Below are 19,021 nucleotides of genomic sequence, written 5' to 3' on the forward strand. Positions count from 1 at the left end.
ACCATAGAAAAGCAAAATGCTGCCTATTCTTGTGCTGCAGTATTGCATGCACACTCTCACAGTCAGTGCTCTGGTTAATCTGCTTTCTATGATTTGCTGGTTGTTTATCAGAAATGAGTGCCTCTTAGAAGACTCTTAGGAATGTTTTTTTCCTTGTGTTTCATTTTCTGATTAGGAGAATAAAAAATACATGCCAGGTAAACCTATGCTCCCAGTTCCACATAGCGTCTCTTCTCACTGCAGCTAATTTATGGATTGTTAAGTGCTAGTGTGCTGTGGTGTTTCAACTCCATATGTTTAAAATGGCCTTTAGATGTGCTCAGATTTTCTGCAAAATTCCAGCCTCTGAAACATCTCTTCATCCCTGGCATTTTTCTGTTCTTGTTTTTATAATAGCTGTTGTCAATTTGCTTTGCTTTGTGATCTGTGGCAGAGAGGGGTCTGTAGTTCCAGATTGTAATTACCTGAAACTATGGTTTATTTTGCTCACTAAAAGAAGGTATCTCATTTTTTGATACTAGGTGGTGTATTTACCTTTGTTTCTTTTTCTTGCTTGGTTGTTTGTAAACTGTTCCACTGAGCTTATGCACTGTTACCATGCACTAGGTTTTGTCCTTGAAAGACAAGCATTACAAACTTTTCATGGGCTACAGAGAAGGGATAATTTTAAAGAAATATTTTAATGACAGCAAAGAGACGATGTTCTGTGTTTAAACACAAGGACCTATCAATGACTCGCCCAGTACAAGCAGTGTATTATCTTGTCTTTATTATTCTGCAAAGACGGATCTTCATAGAATTTATTACTGACAAATGCATAGGAGATTAACCTGTTTTCTTAATGGTAATTTATAATGATACTATAATCTGCTCTGTGTAATGCTCTCTTACCCAGAGGAAATGAAAACAACTCTAGCATGAAGAAACCCTATTGCTGTGGGTGACATCTAGTTGCCCTCACTGATATTACACACCCGTTAATGGAAGTGTTCACCATTTCACTCTGCAGGAGTCCCTCCTGAAGACTTCACGTGTGTGGGCTAGACAATTAGTTTCTGGAAATATGCCATAGCCAAGGACAGAGGGGTAGTGCTTAGATTTCAGTGTACTTACGCAAGGCCTCTCAAGGTAATATTTAGTGTTATGGCATCAATGGTGTGAAGGTGGTGGAATATGTCAGTACATCCAGCCCTTTTTTTTTGACTAAAGCTGATTTTAGCGGGGGCAGTCACAGGAACTTTGAGCATGTTTTGGAAATCCTCCATGGGGCAGTCTTTTCAGCACCACAGCTTAGTGGTAAAGTTCTTGCTACAGCCAGGAATAATAAAACAGCGGGGTGCTGATAGCTGAATGAAAACAACATCTAATTGCCTCTTTCTATATTAAAGACTCCCCTCTTGGCTGATGTGCCTTCTGGAGGGAGGGACATCCATATGCAGCTTGGCCAGATGCACGCCAGTCATTCTGCAAAGCCAACTTGTTTGTCTTTGCCATATCCCTGGAGCGGGGGTTATAAGCACTCCCTTTTCCAGCTGGGAAACAAATACACAAAGCAATTTTCACTTATTTATTTTCAATGGACTCTTTTGACTTCCTTGAGGTCAGCACACAAAGTCAACACATTTATGCATTAGCATGCATGATCTAACCTCAGGTCCCCTTCAGACCTCTTGGTGGATAACCTCAGCACCTGGAAAATCCTCTCCTTCCCCATTCCTTGTCTCCTGCTTAGTGAGGATAACAGCTAGCAGTTTCAGCTAAGGATGATGTTAATGTCTAAAATACAGCTTTCCCAAAAGTCTCCGGAAACAATGTGGATGATTACTATTAGCAGAGAAGACAGTATATACATGTTGCTATTCCTTTGTAGTTGAGGAAAATGGTTGGAAATGAGTCAACACTGATGAATGTGCAGATAGCTGAACATGCAGAAATGTGGTAACACATTTACTATGCAGCCTGCAGTGTAGTTAGCTTTTTATCTGATTTGCTAGTGTTGCTGCTACTGTTGGGCCTGTGCTTGGGTGGGGGAAGAGGAGGATCCAAAGGATCTTGGATCTTTTCTTGTATGTATGTCATGGTTTAACCCCAACCAGCAGCTAAGCAGGATGCAGCTGCTCCCTCATGCCGCCCCCTGCTCCCAGTGGGATGGGGAGGAGAATCGGGAAAGAAGGTAAAACTCATGGGTTGAGATAAGAACGGTTTAATAACTAAAGTAAAATACAATACTAACAATAATAATAATGAAATATAATAATAATAACAACAATAACAATAATAGTAATGAAAAGGAATATAACAAAAAAAGAAGAGGGAAAAAAAGAGAAAAAAACCCCAGTGATGCACAATGCAATTGCTCACCACCCGCTGACCAATGCCAGAGCCACGATCTGCCCCTCCCAGCCAACTCCCCTCCCGTTTATATACTAGGCATGACGTTCTATGGTATGGAATATCCCTTTGGCTAGTTGGGGTCAGCTGTCCTGGCTATGCTCCCTCCCAGCTCCTTGTGCACCTGCTTGCTGGCAGAGCATGGGAAACTGAAAAGTCCTTGGCTTAAGATAAGCGCTACTTAGCAACAACTAAAACATCAGCGTGTTATCAACGTTATTCTCACACTAAATCCAAAACACAGCACTGTACCAGCTACTAAGAAGAAAATTAACTCTATCCCAGCCGAAACCAGGACAATGTAATTTAATCATGTGTGCTGATACTTTGATATATGTAGGCTGGATGAGACTAGACAACTTAACCAGACTGGCTCAGGAACAAGTATTCTCTCTACCTGGAACAAATTCTCATTAGAGTTATTGTTTCTTTTCCCTTTTCCACCCAAATGATAGTGCAAATTAATGGAACCTGTTAAAGGTCTTACTAACTGCAGCTTGTGTTTACCTTCTCCAGAAACTCCACCCTGGGAATACACCAGACCTGCTGGATGCCCTCTCTGACTGTCCCTGGGTCAGGCTACAAATGATCTTCCATAAGTTCGCTGAACAGGAAAGGATTAAACTATGAACAATGTAGAATGAGATGGGTAATAGGGTTGAAAGCCTTTGATCTAGGCCATCAAATTCAGTCTAACACTGTTGAAGTTTTATGCATGGTTGAGAAGGGATTTTTTTTTTTTTTTTTTTTTTTTTAAGTCACAGGCAGATAGCTGTTCAACTCCAAATGGAAGAAACAGTGGGAATTAGCTGTCCTTTGGTAACCTCCTCCTGGAAATCATTTGCCGCTGAGAATTATTTCTTAGCCCAAGTGAAGTTAGTTGGGAATCTCAGGGAACTTCTGAGGAGGCAGATACCCACATCACAGAATTATTATCCCAATGTGCTTGGGTGTTAACAGTCTCAGCAGACACAGTGTTGGGTTAGTTTTCATTCCTTTGTTTGTTTGTCGTACTTAGGAAGAAGTCTACTGCTGGGAGACCTGAATTACTTCTACATCTGTTAGATAGGGGTTGGGTATTTCCATTTCCCTAACTTTCAATCTCATATCCCTAATTTTATAGATAAAGAAAAATAAACATGTGCTGTCAATTTTGATAATTACTGAACTTGCTGATGACTTGAAAAGGATAAATTTCACTGTGTCAGCTAAGATGGTGTGTCCAGTATTGCGCAGTTTTAAGCCCACAAGAAATCTTATCATCTTTCATAGGAGAAGCAGGCATGCTCAAATTATTGCTTAAGCAACATTTTGTTAATAAAATGTTTTGCAATTCAGTCTCCTATTGAACAGGCAGGGCAGGCTAAATGAAATAAAGATAAAATTAGGGGCAGTGGAAGGACACTGGATCTTAGACATGCACATACCTTGTAAATTTAGGGTAAATTAAATAGATAGCTGCAAAGCTTAGTAAAAGAGAAAAGAAAAAAAAATGATTGTTGGTATTTCCAAATGTTATTGGGGAATATTGAAACAAGACTTCATTTTTAGTTTGGACTTGTGCCATGATATTGTGCTGTCTAAAAGTAGTTCTGTATGTACAGACAAAATGCTTGCTACTGCAGATCACAGAAAGAGAAATTATGTTAATGGTTGGGAAGACAATACAATATAGCCAGTTAATGAAAGAGCTTGATCTGTACAGAAAATTATTTTGAGCAGATACACACATATATAGAAAGCAAGATTAATTTAGAGACCTTTGTCATTAAAGCAGATTTTTGTATGGTTTTGTGTGGGATTTAAGGGGGATTAAATGTTTGACATCACTTTGCCTGCACAGGCTATGCTGAAGAGGTTACTGAGCGGGTGATGGAGAATTCAAATATGCGCCTATGCTGAAAGAGTGGAAGCAATGGATCAGACTGCAGCCTGGCCAAACAAATTGCTGTATCTACTACGTTTCTAAAAGCAAGGTGCTTCTGGTTTGACAGCAGATGCCGCAGGGATGTAGAGCTGAAGGAATTTCTATGATTTGCCAAAATATGAGGGGAGCTAGGCGAGGACATCAGAACTGGGATGCCCCTGTCTTCTGTCTTCAGTGATGCCTTTCTTCACGTGCATCCTTTGTATGCTATGCTGTTTCTAAACAGTAAAAGCACTAAAAATAAAAAGTCAGCAAGGTGGATTGGCTAATCAGGTGCATTTCTCTTTTGGAAGAGATGGTCCTGGTCATGAAACTTCTGTTCCTCACCTGCCTGTGGCCCACAGCAGTGCTACACAGTTCTCAAAGTCAGCATCACCATCTTCATCATCGGCAACAATTCTCATTCTTAAGAAAGCATAACAGGTAAGCAATATGCTCTCTTCGTCTATGTTCATCTGATAAACTTCATGCTGTCAGCAACCTTTCAATGCACCCTCTTTGTTCACTGTCCTGTTTTGCCAGTTTCTGGATTTATAGTATGCATAGTATTGATAAGGTGTTCCCAAAACAGAAATGGTGAACTATTAATTAATTTTTCATAACCAGACATTTCATATTGTGATTTCATGAATGCTTCATATATATGCAGGTATGTACACACTCACACCCACACACAGCTCTTTTAACTTGTGTGATACCAGGCTACTGTTGTGATACCAGACTACTGTTGTGATGTACCAAGTATTCTTGCCCTCTCACTCCCATTACAAGAAGCAGAAATGCCTTCCAAAGTTATATGCCAATGCTGTAAAGTGACTTCCATTACCTAAACAGCTGAGTAGCTACACTATCAAGATACAGAAGACATTTTTATGGCACTAAATGAGGTGAATTATACCTTATTTGTAGTGATGACACAGTGTGTTCCCTTTCTAGAATTTACTTATGCTTTTAGACACTGAAGATTGTCTCTGTTCTTAGTCTTTCCAATCAAGTAGCTGCTTTAAAATGAATAATGATACAAAGGTTTTTACAAGTAAGTTTCTGTGCAAAGCGTTAGTGCTTTTTCCCACAAATGCAATTTCACATCTGCCATGTGAGGTCTCTGAATGTGTTTCCAGATCAATCTAATAGTATGTGAACAGACTGATGACTGCCAGTGATAATCCAAGCAAAATCTCTCTTTGTTGGGAGCTAGGAGAAATTGTAATAAGTAGCTCCATTTAAGGAAGGAGAAGGGATACAACTGTTACATTTTTCTATGTACTCGACCCCCTATTAAAATGGGCAGGGGAGCTCATAGTTTATTCATACAATATCACATATTGAGGAAAAGTAACATAAGTGGGCTCCTTTGATGTGTTTAAGCTATTTTTTCAAGGTACATGCTTTGTGGCAGGTGTACAGCTGTTTACCTTCTGTATCATTTCTTATGTGATAATCCAGCAGTGACATATCTCTGAATCCCTACATGTCTTGATAAAATCACATTTAAGCAATGCAAGGCAACAGAACATATTCCAGTGACACAATGGAGGTGCCTGGAGATGCTATATCGCTCAGTACTTCTGGATTTCAATTCAAGGTCATAGGTTCAAGTTTGGTCTAAGCCAAAAGCTCATGAAAAGAATGGCTATTCAGCAGACTGTTTCAAACTCACTGACAGTTTTGGAGTGAGTGCGGGTGCATGATTATTTGTAATAACAAAATAAAATAAATGGAACTAGCCCTAATATCAACATAAGGTCTAATCTGGTGCTTTGCTAATCTCAGGAAGCAGTTAAGAATCAAATGGAAACGGAATAAAATATCTTCTTATTGCTGTAATGGTAAGGAAGGTCTATTTTAAGCTCAACTGATACACTTTTGTCAGTGGTAAAAGGGAAGCATATGCTAGTGTTGTTTGCATTTATCCTGTTCTGCAATAGCTGAGAGGAGTTGCTCCGTCACTGACATAAAAAATCACAAAGCAGGAGAGAAGCCTGGTGGTAGGAGACAGCATATTTTGTGGCATCCTGCTGGACATCCTTTGCTGACCTCTTGCCACAGGATAGCAGTAACAATACTACAACAGTGTCCTCTCCATCTTCACAGATCTTTACTAATACATACAAATGGATCCGTACGACAATCCTGTGAGACAGGCAGAAGTGTGTTAACAGAAAGGAAGAAGGGGAACAAAGAGGAATGCCAGGACTGCATTCTCAACTGATGCTGACTGGTGTAGCAGTTTTCTTTACACAAGGCAATGCTTTGGCCTTCCATATCTTCATTTCCTAGGTCCTAGTGATTTGGAACTGGGAAGAAGACTGCAGAATCGGAGCCACAAAAGATCCCAAAGCTTAACAGCTGCAAATCACCTTTTGTGTGGAAAGGATCCAAATACGTTTAATTTCTCTTTGTTTGATTCTCTGGTTTTGTTCTAAAGGCAGCATTATCCTCCAGTACATTGCAACAGGGTCTGACTTTCCACCAGCCTCTTTTTCTTTCTGAGGAATAACCTTTCAGCCAGCACTAGGGTTATTAGGGACACAGCTGACAGATGGCCTTGGTTAAATGGGTGGCCTTTTAAAAAGAATCCCATGTGAAAATGTTACTTAACCTACAAGTTCCACTGTTTTAATAGAGTAACCCAATTCTCCCTCCAAAGCTATTTGTCTGCATTCTCTTGTAAAGAAGATTTTAAAGCATTAACCAAAAGTACATGAGAAAGAGATTATTCTCATGGTCCATTTCCTACAGTAAAGAACAAAACATTTGACTGTCAAAATATTAGACTTTTTGACAGTACATGTTGCTGATGTTACTGAACACTTAGAAATACATTTTTATGTGAGAGAGAACCGTACAATTTTGATTATTACACTTATCTGGGCTTCAAGATTTGATAAATGTGTTAAAATGTTTAAGAGATCACACTGCTGTATAACTGCACAGACTCTCCTGGGAGTAAGATTTCTGTAACTTCTACCTTTTGAATACCTTTGACTTGGTAGTAGCTAGACTATCTTGGGGACATAGCACTGGAAAGAAACTTATGGCCATTAAATCTAGGGTATTCTTTTCATAGAAGAGTTCTTCATAGTATTCTTTTCATAAACTTACCTAGTTTCATTTTGAATAAGATGAGAATTTTTTTCCCCACTATCCCCATACTGCAGCAATAAAGGAAGTGTGGTATCTTGGATACTAAATTAGCGTAACTGAAACCAAAACCTCTCCTAACTATCCTTCCTAAGACACAAGTTTCAGATTTTTCAAAATCTGTTGTGTTGAGGATGATGCTGGAAATGTGCTTATAACTTCCTGAATACCCAAAGGTGCTTCAGCCTTCCTCCGGTCTCCTACCAAGAACTTTTACCATATCATTAGTTATGCAGGGCATTAAAACAGAAGAACAGCCATGCAGGATCTTACCAAAGGTCCATGTACTATAGTGACATGTTTCCAACAAGGGCTGTAAGCACAAGTTTGGAAGAATAAGGACAGGGCAAACAAATAAGATATTTCCCCCTAATACTCCCACCCGTATCCAGTCACCAGATTTCCCTCAGAGATTTCCTGTGTTGTATGTAATTTCTGCAGATTTAGTGACCTTCAGTGGATTTCTTTTCCATGAACTTGTCTGATTCCTTCTTGAACCAGCATAAACTTTTGATAACCTGGTAAGTTGAAGACAACCAGATGGGATACTAACCACATCAATCCCGTGAACGCCACTGGTTATGGAACTACACTGATGGCATTATGTGGTTAAATGCTTTAACCAAAAATGATCCAAGTACCCTTGAGCAGACCTTTTACCTTTCGTTTGCTATCAGGTATTCAAGGTTAGGTAGGAGCAGCTAAATTTGTCTTTAAAGGCCTGCCACGTATTTGTCCATTGTTAAAGAATTCTGAATTAGTTGCTTTGGTTTTGGAGGCAGTGACTAACTGCTCTTTGAGAGCTCTATCAGATCCCAAGGCATTGAGCCATGAGTCCATATAACAGTACTGGGTAGTGAAGTGTCCAAAGAGTATATCTCATTTTTTTTCATCCAAAGAGCTAGTGCTTCCATTAACTTCCTATATAAGTACCAGCAGGGGTGTCTTCCCTATGTGATCTGAAACACTTCAAGTGCTTTTTATGATGTCTGTTGGAATTTAATTGTAGATTACCATTTCATTTGCATAATGTAAAATGTTGCCTGGAATACAGCTGTGGAAAGCAGAGCTATTATAACTGGAAGCAGTAGTTTCTTGAGCATATGCCTCACTGAGACGAACAAACTCGTATTTATCTTTGCCCGGATCTATGCCAATACCAAGCCATCTGTCAGAGTTCCCTTTATTACTACTACCCTAGGTAGGTAAAGAGAGATTTCCTATTCTTAGGTGCATGTATCTGCTGATACATGCATCTGCTGATGATTTCACAAAAATTTTTTCACCGAAAGGGTTGTCAACCATTGGAACAGGCTGCCCAGGGAAGTGGTTGAGTCTCCATCCCTGGAGGTATTTAAAAGACATGTATATGTGATGCTTAGGAACATGGTTTAGTGGTGGACTAGGCAGTGTTAGGTTAATGGTTGGACTTGATGATCTTAAAGTTCTTTTCCAACCTAAATGATTCTATGATTCTGTGATTCTGTGTGGGCTTTTCCTCTCAAACACCACAGCCTGACATCTGCCATACAATGAATGTGCAGAATCAATGACTGCATTTAGACTCCTAGATTATGGTGCCCTGGCCAAAGCTGCGTGATAAAGAGACCAGGGTGCCAGGCCACCGAAATATAATCTGTGTCTCTGCTGTGCTTCTGTGAGAATGAAAAGTATATCTTGACTGACCTCAGGAAGCTTTTCTGAGACCTAGGCTAGTTAGATCTGTCTCTTCTGCTTTTTAATGGAATTGGTGCCATGGGAAGGAGCACTCAAGAAAACATCTGCTGATGATTTCACAATGCTGTAGTGCTGATCAATAGTTAGATATGGGTTTAGGATTTCTTGGGAGTAAACAAATACATACATGCAACTCCCTTTGAATCACCAGTTAAATAACTGTAATGCTGCAGTGAGGACAATTTAATACTGTAACTCTTAGCCAAGGAGCAACATCTGGAGTCCAGATGCTGATGTTAAAGGAATATCTGCTGGAGAACACTTCTTAGCCTTGGGTGGGAGAAGCAGTCAAGAACGAGAAAAAATGTGAAGCAGAAGTGTATTATTTTTTAATTATTTTAGAAATATTTATGGAATTTTTCTAAGTTTTGGTACCTTTACACACGCAATGTTACCAGTGTCCATGAAATTAATTCCAAGTACCATAAGCATATATCTCTGCATGTAAGCCTATTTTCCTTTACAATAAAAAAATATATTCTGCCGAAGGAAAGTATTGAAGAAAAAACGTAGCATGTTTGTAAAGAAAGTGCTATTCTGACGCCTGCAAGATCTTGCCTAGCTTGAGCAACCACTTTTGATAGCAGCTAGAAACAATTATAGATACTCCAGCATTTGTATATAAAACATCAGCTTGACGAGGCTGTTCAAGTAAGTAGGCACAAAAGATGCTTTTCATATAGGCAGCATTTCTGCTTATTTTGTCCTCATGCAGGAAAACAGAAGGAATATCCAAATCCCATAACATCTCTTCTCAGTGGCTCATTAAGAAAAGAATTCCTGCCCTGGTAGCTTATGTTTTGCCTCTCATGACTAGGGAAAGTCTTCCTCAGTCACATACTTGCTTCTAGTAAGAAGTTGTAATGGATGTATCATAGTTTTAGCCTGCTTCTTCCAGTGAAATCATCGGAGCATCAAACAGGTATTTTCCTTGGCACATCCGATGACAAATAACCTAATGCTTCCAAACTGTATTAGCTGTGCCATGGCATTCTGAACATAATTCATCATTTTCTCTTATACTGGTTCCCAAGCAGCAGAATTTCCTCGTATACCTATTGCAGAGCATTGCAGGTGTTCAGTTCTACTGCCCATTCTACTCTGATACAGGCTTGCTCTGTGGTGATTTTAATTCTCTGAAGCATGGGGTTTCATTTTAGCATCCACATAATTTTCATACTTAGAAAAATAAAGTCTGTATTTGAAGTGCCTGATGGGCGTTCTGATTGCCCTGATAATTTGGTTCAGACAACACTGCCAAAGACATTCAAGAATACTAAGGTAAATTAATTTGTTCAAGCCCAATGATTCTGAATAGCCCAGCAGCCACCTCAGCATTCCTGTAACATAGCATTTTTGAAAGTAATTTCTTGGGCTTCATTATTAAGAAAAAAGGGGGGAAAGGAGAAAAAAAAAAAGTAAATACAGGCGCATACCTTATCCTAAGGTATTCCATACCTTGTCTTAAGCACTGTTTGACTATAGGGCAAATCTTCAGAACAGACTTCTATCATTCAGTCTAAAGTAATTAGAGTTGCTGGCAGCAAAGTCCCAGAGAATCAGAGAAGGCATGAAAGAAATTATGTCTAGGGAGAGTCCCTTGCCTGTGGCAAAGCAGCTGTATTTAAGTCATTCCTACAGATATATCTAACCTATTCTTAAATAGCCCGAGTGAAAGGAGTCTCAAAACCTGCCCAAGCAATATGTTCCCATGTTTCACTACTCTCACCATGAGACAGGTGTTCCTAATCTGTACCATAGATCTCCCTTGTTGCCACTGCTTATCCTACTGGGGAGTGGGCATGGAGCAAAGGGCCCTGTAAAAGCTCATGATGTGTTCTGAAGGCTGTGATGTGTTCCCTCAGTCTTCTTCCTCTAAATTAAACTACACAGGTTCTTAGAATTTTCCCATGCCTTTCCTGAAATGGGGGCCCAAAGCTAGGCATAATTCTGCAGCTAAGGTATGGCTAGTTTTGTTATTACTTGGGACCAGCCACTTAAAGCAGGACATGCAACAAGGAGTGGAAACTTAAGGAGACACCAGAGCATTTTCCTTATAGCAGAACCAAATAATGTAACGGCTTCTTTCTAAAGCCTGTGTCCCCCAGCTGCCAGATCTGACTGTAGATAGTCTGTGTTTTAACCCAATACCTTTGTGATATGAGCATGTACCAGACCCCTCTGCTGTCTGTGCCATGGTTTCTGTTTATAGGAAAAACAGAAAAGGAGTCTGCATTGTGATGGGCATCTGCTGTTCATTTTAAATGCAGGCCCAGCACATGAGATTTCTGTCTGGAGAGCTCGAGTCCACTGTTAGGCATGTGAATTTCCCAGTGGAGTTTGGGATGTTGTGCAGTACGTTCTGTGAAGGGAAGAAAGTTAGCAACAGTCACCAGAAAGAAGTACAGAATTCATGGCATCCTGCTTAGAGCACAGGTCCATCTGTGTTGCCTTGCTGCTACGCAGAGGCTCAGTTATGTGTGGCATGGGGAAAAATGCAGAGACAGGACTCTTGATGCAAAGAAATACTGCATGTCTGAGCCGCAAATAAGGGGATGAGCTAATGAGTAACTTGGCCAAATTTGAGTGATGTTTAAGAGGATCTCAAAAAACAAGTCCCTGGATCCAGGACCATCAGTTTTTCAGTCCTGAAAAATTATTGACTCATTTGAGCTCCGAGGAGAAAAAAAGATTTATAATAAAAAGTATAATTGTCTCTGTAATATGGATAATGTATGAAGTGATTTAAAACCATGGATACGTGGTGTTATTTCCAAGTCTGAGTTGCAAGTGGTTATGTGAATAATAACATTTTTTCAAACAGCTATAATCTCTTATATAATGATAGATACAATCTCAGAGGGGAACAGAAGAAGAGCTAGATGTTCTTCCTGGGACTTTTTATATATAATTGGTGTTCCTCATGGACCTGGGCACCCTCATACCTGATTTTCCTACCTTTTCCAATATATCTTTCTCCAACTTTATTAGCACAGTTTTTTCCCTTATCATACCAGATTCAACTGTCCAGTATTCTTGGGTCCCTGCTTCATGTAACTAGCACTCTTAATATCAGGCAGAAAAAAAAAAGAAGTTTATTACTTTTGTTTTTTTAAACATAGCAAACGAGAAATTAAAATGAGGAAACTTGACAGCACGAAAGTACGGCCACTTAAATCTGAGCAGCTTCTTCGCATAGAGGACCATGACTTTGCACTGAGACCTGGATTTGGAGGTAAGCAGCACATGCCTGTGCTGTGCTGGTTAATAGTTTATCCTCTTTCTGGAAGTTTACTTAAACTCTGTCCAGCAGTGTCACTTAAAATTGAATGACAGACTTAATTGCAGCTCACCTCTTTTGTTGTACTCCAGGAAATAAAGAAAGAAGAAATCCAGAAATACTTGAAGGCAAGGGACTTTTTTGTGTTTAGCATATCAATAGGAGAAACTGTTCAAATTGTCTCCTTTTCAGAACTAATTAAAAAAAATATTATTAGAATAAGATTCTTTGAGAACAGTGATTAAGGTATCCCTGTAAACTGCATAGTCGAGTAGCAATTAGCAAATTACTTAGTCATCAAATTTGTTTTGAGAGATTGAAATGAACCATCAATTCCTAAATCTGTTTGCTCTGTACAAAATTAAAAAGGCCTTCAGTTTACTACGATGTTGTTTCTGTGTTGTTGGGCTCTATGATGATTATTTCTTCATTTAACTAAATTGCATGTGGATAAAGGGAGTATTCAATGGGATGTTCACAGTTTGGATTCAATTTTGACTATCCTTCCTGAAAGGTAAAATGAGAAAGCTGCCCCACTAACAAGCTTTGTCTGAGCCTTTGCGTCACCAGTTCCACGTTCATGATTCATGAAAATAGACTGAACTGCTCTGGATTATGAAGCCATAATAAAATACATGAGGACCAATAATCAGCTGTGTAAACAAACATAAATCTGGGAGGCTAGCTGAAGTCTGTGGAGCTATTCTTGTTAACACCAGCTTCTGGGACCTGAGGCATGGCAACCATGCCAGGAGGGAGACCTGGGGTAAGAAGAGCGTCTCTGGATGTACTGGAAAAATGTCGAAGGGTTTCTTGTTACCCTAGAAATTTTGTCTTGTCAGAGAGCAAAAATCTTGCCTGATTTTGAACAATAGTTGAGATATACATCTGTTTCTTGACAACAAAAGTTAGGGTTACCTCTTGCCTAATACCTGTCTAGTCTAATATCTGTTAGTCTGGACATCTTCTTGTTACCACCTGCTTTGCCACACAAGAAATTTAAATTTTTGAGACTGCCATCTCAGAAAGGAAGTAGCATTTCCATGAAAGCAAACAACGGTTTGGGATGTACTTTATCGCTGGATCATCCCAGAAAGCAATAGTTATGACATACATAAAAGCAGCTTTCAGAATATACCCTGTGATCTGGCAGTTGTAATTTTCCACAGGCAGTGAGGATTTTTTTTTACACCCAGCAAAACTGTACCAGGCTTTTTCCCCTTGTCCTTTTATTTTCAGATGACTAGTCATAGAGCCCATTCAATTCCTCTTGAAGCCAGCTGTAGTTTTTCCACTGACTTCATTGCACAGGCCTCTCAATAATCACATTGCCATGGGTATGATTGCAGCTGTACTCCTGTCTTTCAGAAATAGCTTTCAGCAGAAGAGTGCATCAGCTTTGCTTCTCTTCTATCATCTACATGCCGTAGTGGCATGGGACGCACTTTTTTCAGTCACATCCAATAGTTCACTCACTTCCAAATTTTCAGAACTCTCTTAATATGTGGAATACTTATGCGTGAATCTCTCTAAGACTAAAACATCGATCCATTAACATTTTCACAGCACACAGTGAAAAAAGTCTCAGCGAAACGAATGTTGATCCCAGATTTATACTCCATTATTCCTACGTTACAGTAGTCAAGAATGGTTTGTTCTGCACAAGTGGCAGGTTAATAAGGCAGCAGCAGAGAGTTAGTACACAAGTGTGACCTCATCAGAGGACAAAACTCACCAACTGAAACATGAATCTGAATAACATACCCAGAATTATTGTATGACAGCAGAGGCAGGGTATGGGTTTCTCTGAAGAACGCTGATGATTAAGTGTGCAGCAGAAGGAAACTTAACTAGAGGAGAAGGTGAAATTAGAGATACCATTGCTACAGTCATTGCCATGGCAGTCATAACATAGCCCTGAACTGCACAAAGACTTACAACACTGTGGCTTTATGTATTTAAAGCAGGTGACATTTTGGGTTTGTTGTTATCAAATCTAATGAAGCATTTCAGTACTGTGATTCATGAAGGGCTTGTATCTGTCACATGCCACACTGCATGATTTATTCAGCTCAGCACAATGCATCAATTCACAATACTGATGGGAGAAAAAAGAACCAGGTCAAAACAGCTGGGTGAAAAACAAGTATTTTAAAATTGTTCTTTACCTTTAGAAGAGGGACAATTTTTTGCCCTCTCCTATAGCCCACTGCGATTTTCTGGGTATGTCAGGGAGTCAGAATGACAGATTTTGTTAATCTGGCTCCATTGTGCCCCTTTCACTGAGAAGGTCACTCATCCTTTGCACCAGTGTGGGAGAAAAAGCAGCTGGAAAATTCATGCTGTTTTGAACCTGCTGGAGATCCCTCAGTTCAGGGAACTCTTAAATCTAAATCTGGCTTGTTTGATTTCATTTAGCCACACACATGCAAAGTAAATGAGGCAAAGTACAGGACCCAGAGTTTTTACTATTTATAATTAAGTAACAAAGGAAAAACAGAGAGCGCACATGCTGAATTTGATTTGTAAACCGAGCAAACATGCACAGGAAAAAACCTGGGGGAAATGGATGTAGAACTGTTGGATACTGATGCTACCAGCTGCAGTGCTACTGGAAATAATTGTGACTTTGCTCATGTGACAGATTGCTTTCTCATGAAAGTATATCTTTGCTCTGTGGAGGTAAGAGATCCTTTTTTTGACCAAATGGACACAACTCTGCTGTCATTTATGTGAGTGTATTTTGGCATTCTTCTGTTGATTGTAATGCCATTCCAGCTGCATGATCAGAATTTGACTCTCTGACTGTTGATTTTAAAATTTAGTCCTGACATTGTCCATTTATTAACAGATTAGAGATCAAAGTATGAGAAGCATACTGTGTCAAGATGAAGCAGAACCAGCAAGCTGCTAGCAAGCTGTTTCTACATTTTTGCTATAGAAATATTACTTTGGCTGCAGTTCATTATACAGTGAGGTTGAGTGAAGCAAACCAATAATTCAGTACACCCAAACGTTCTTTTAAAAACTAAATTTACATTGTTACATTGTACTTATTCCCTAAGCCAGGGTCTTGGGTTGTTGTTTGGGAGGGGTGGGGGGTTGGGTTTTTCTTCCTTTCCTGGATTTTTTTTTTGTTTTGTTGTTGCCTTCTATGTAATGTCATGGTCCTCTTTTGTTTGGAAGTCTCCAATAGATGGACCCCCCGCTGATGCAAAGAGATGTGGACCAGCATAGTGATTTGAATAATTGCACTAGACATTGGACTAGGAGCACGGATGTTTCCTTTGCTCAAACAGCTTTATCAACTGCATCAGTGAACATTGTAGGAATTACATTTAGTCCTTGCTGCTTCCAGTAGCACTGATAAAGGCCAGGAGATGGGTATGTGAGGGGTCCTGCAATGGTATAATAATGCTTGCCAGTTCTGGTAAGGCTGTCTGTCTGCGTAGATCCTACCAAAGGAAACAAAAGACTGTCAGTAGACTCAGAGTCAGATCTTCTAATGACTTACATATCTTCGTACTACTATGGCCTAAAGTACTTGAACTGATTTTTCAGTGGCCTGATAAACTGATAATCTGTGAGAAGATAGCTTAATTTTGAACTGGAGAAAAAGTAAGAAATTAAATTATGTTGCCAGCACTTCTTGGAATGGTCATCCCCATGTTTTAAACTCAGTGAGAAAGGGTGAGCACAGGCCAATATCAGACAATGAACAGAGATTTCTAGCAGCTTAGATCTGAAGACCATGATGCAGGCTGCCTTAGCAGCCAAAATTGTGTACATTGAGAGAGGTGTTAAAGCAAATCCTTGGAAATGCTTTAAAGTTACTTTCTTTTCTACTATACATCTATTTATCTATATCCCATTATTTTCTGAACTATCTTATTTCAAAATACTGGCAGAAATCATTCGTGTGAGCTCTTGGTTTCCTGAGTTCTGCCTCCACTTATTAAAAATTAACGTTGCCATTAAAAAAAATCATAGACTAGCATATAGAGGTCATTCTTTTATTTCTCTGTGCCTTGGTTTTCCTGACAGTAAAACCCTTTCACAGACTCTCTGAACTATTTTGCAATCTAAAGATTATGGAACCACATGATCATTGTCACTGTGTACATGCAAGTTCTCACTGTGTATATATATATATACTGAAGTATGACAACTTTATTTTTCTTTTACATTGTGTCTTAAGGACCTGTCATTGCCTATGCTAACAGTGTGTTAGTTTAAGAAGTTTTAAAATTGGTTATCTCTGCTTTGTCAACCAATATAGAGGATAATAACATTAGCAAATATTAGAAATGATGGAAAAGAATTTAGTAGTGTTTAGCTGGTCAAGAGGTAACAGTCTTTCTAGACAATTTGCATCCCAATCTGCAATTAAGCGTGATCTTAATTCCAAGTTTTCAGAAGATCAGAAATCCCATTAGCTCACTCCCCCTTATGCTTCCTCACTCCTCAAGCTAAATTAGTAGCATTTAAAATCATCTGAAGGTAAAAGGGGGGAAAAAGGAAAGAAAATAGGGCCCAATGAATGTTCAAAAAATGCTGCAATTCTAATAGCTCTTTGCCACCAAGTTGTTTTCTTTTCTGCACCACAGCCCTCCCTGAAAGGTCAGAAATATCTTCGCGCTGTGGTGGAGAAGACTCTCTCTGATGAAAGTGGAATGGCTTTTTCTCATGTGTTACTGGAAGGAATAGCTGGGGTCCAGAACAGGAAGGAAATATTTTGGTAATTCGCAAGACCTCTAATAGGCTCCTTCTCCTGGATTTTTTTCTCTTACATTGCTAATTCTTCCATTCCAAGAGTTGGCTACTGCTAATACCAGTCCACCTTCATTTCTCACATAAATAAGAAAGAAACAAAATAGTAGCAAGATGAAAATACCATTGCCAGTAATTCTTCTGTTTCAGTCATTGCCAGAGGAAAGTAAATACATCGACATAGCTTCACTTCCCTGGGGCTTGTTTACATTTCTGTCTACCTGGTTTTCTTCCTCTACAGGCCCACAAGCCTTTTTTAGAAGAAAGTACTCCTATAGACCTTAATCCTTCCCTGGTCTCTGTCTCCTACTGAGAGCTTTCTGTAGACCTAGCTTTCTTCCAGCATACACTGTTACAAAGCCAACTGGGATACAGTGGATGGTTTTTCTAAATTCAACATTTATCTTATGGAATTTCAGGTGCAATCTGCTGCGTGTTCAAAGGTCTGACTATTACAAAAATACTATAGAATTCACTAAACCAGTCATTATTACTGTTGAAATTGATCCTAAAATGCTAAAAAGATCTCCTTTTTATGTAATATCCCTTTAGAATATTCCTTTTTAGAAAAAAGGGTATTATAGAATTTGCCTGCTGTACTTATCTATTAAAAAAATTCCATGCTCATCAAGGAATTCTTTTGCTATGCTTAAACCTTTAAAATGAAAGACTGGAAATGGCTTGTGTGAAGATAAACCTATCTGAAAACAATTCTATTTTTTCTGCTGAGGCGTAATTATCTTAAAAATCTGTGGGGCCTCCATTGTGAAAATCGCTAATCCCTCTAAAATAATGATTTGTAGCAACGCTCCAGAAGCAACTGAAGCTGCTCAATTTAATAACAAAATCCTCTCTGCCATCCCCAGTTTTGTCAAACTGGGAAATAAAAAACACAGCTTTGCTCTGGTTACTTTTTTCCAAAGTGAATTTGATGTTGTTGCCTGATGGTCAGCCAGAGATCGAAATTCTCAATATACTAGGGAGAAAGCTGTGGTGCAGACATAGAGGTAGACAAATCACTTCACTGTTCTGGCTGGTTTAGGATCCTTTCCAATGCTTATTGAAATGCTTTTTTTAAAAAACATCCAGTTGTGGTAAAACAAATCCAAGTGATGAAGAAATTACAGTTCTCAGCAACCTGTTCCCAATAGTTAATTATTACTGTTTCTAGTGGAGTTGATTTTGAATCACAAAAAAAAATGTTCCCAGAAAACTACAAAGCTCAGAAGGCCTAGACCAGAGTAAGACCAATATGTATCTTATGGGGATGGTGGTGTTAGTGACAACAATATAAAAAGGCTTCAGATTAGAAAGGTGAACAGCACACTGAAGTGACCGGGGTTGCATATATGTGCAGTGCTTAGTGTCTTTATCATCTACTTACAATTGTTGCCAAAGTAGAGTCAGAATAGGAAGAAAATACTTGCAGCTGCTATGATCTGTCAATAATAGGTCACGGCTGGGATTAGGGAATGTGGTTTAATAATTGTCTGTGGTGAATGCTAGACTGAACAGTATTTTCTCATTAAGCAGCATGAGTACAGTCTTTGGCCTTTCCCCAGACAGAGAACAGGAATCTCTTTTTAAGGAGTCTGTTTCACAGTTCTGGCATTTCTACCTAATCAGGAACAAATTTCATTGTAACAGTTCCCTTTCTATTTAATTCACTTTAGAACCATTCACTGTATTTCTCCTGGCCGTAGCTTTTGATCTCTTTTATGCTATTCAGTGTCCCCACTGACTTGGTTTTATAACAGTTCCCAACTTAGAGC

At 39.2% G+C, this 19,021-nt stretch overlaps 1 protein-coding gene across 1 annotated transcript in view; it reads left to right on the forward strand.

Annotated features, from left to right (window-relative positions):
* Positions 1-4,613: 4,613 nt before the first annotated feature.
* GABRR3 (gamma-aminobutyric acid type A receptor subunit rho3) overlaps positions 4,614-19,021 on the forward strand; it is a 30,079-nt gene continuing 15,671 nt past the window's right edge. The window contains exons 1-2 of the mRNA XM_050910625.1: positions 4,614-4,741; positions 12,322-12,434. Coding sequence (XP_050766582.1) covers positions 4,614-4,741; positions 12,322-12,434 — 241 coding nt within the window. The remainder of the gene's footprint in view (positions 4,742-12,321; positions 12,435-19,021) is intronic.

The sequence above is a fragment of the Gymnogyps californianus genome, chromosome 1, assembly GCF_018139145.2.
Source record: "Gymnogyps californianus isolate 813 chromosome 1, ASM1813914v2, whole genome shotgun sequence".
NCBI classification, from domain to species: Eukaryota; Metazoa; Chordata; class Aves; order Accipitriformes; family Cathartidae; genus Gymnogyps; species Gymnogyps californianus.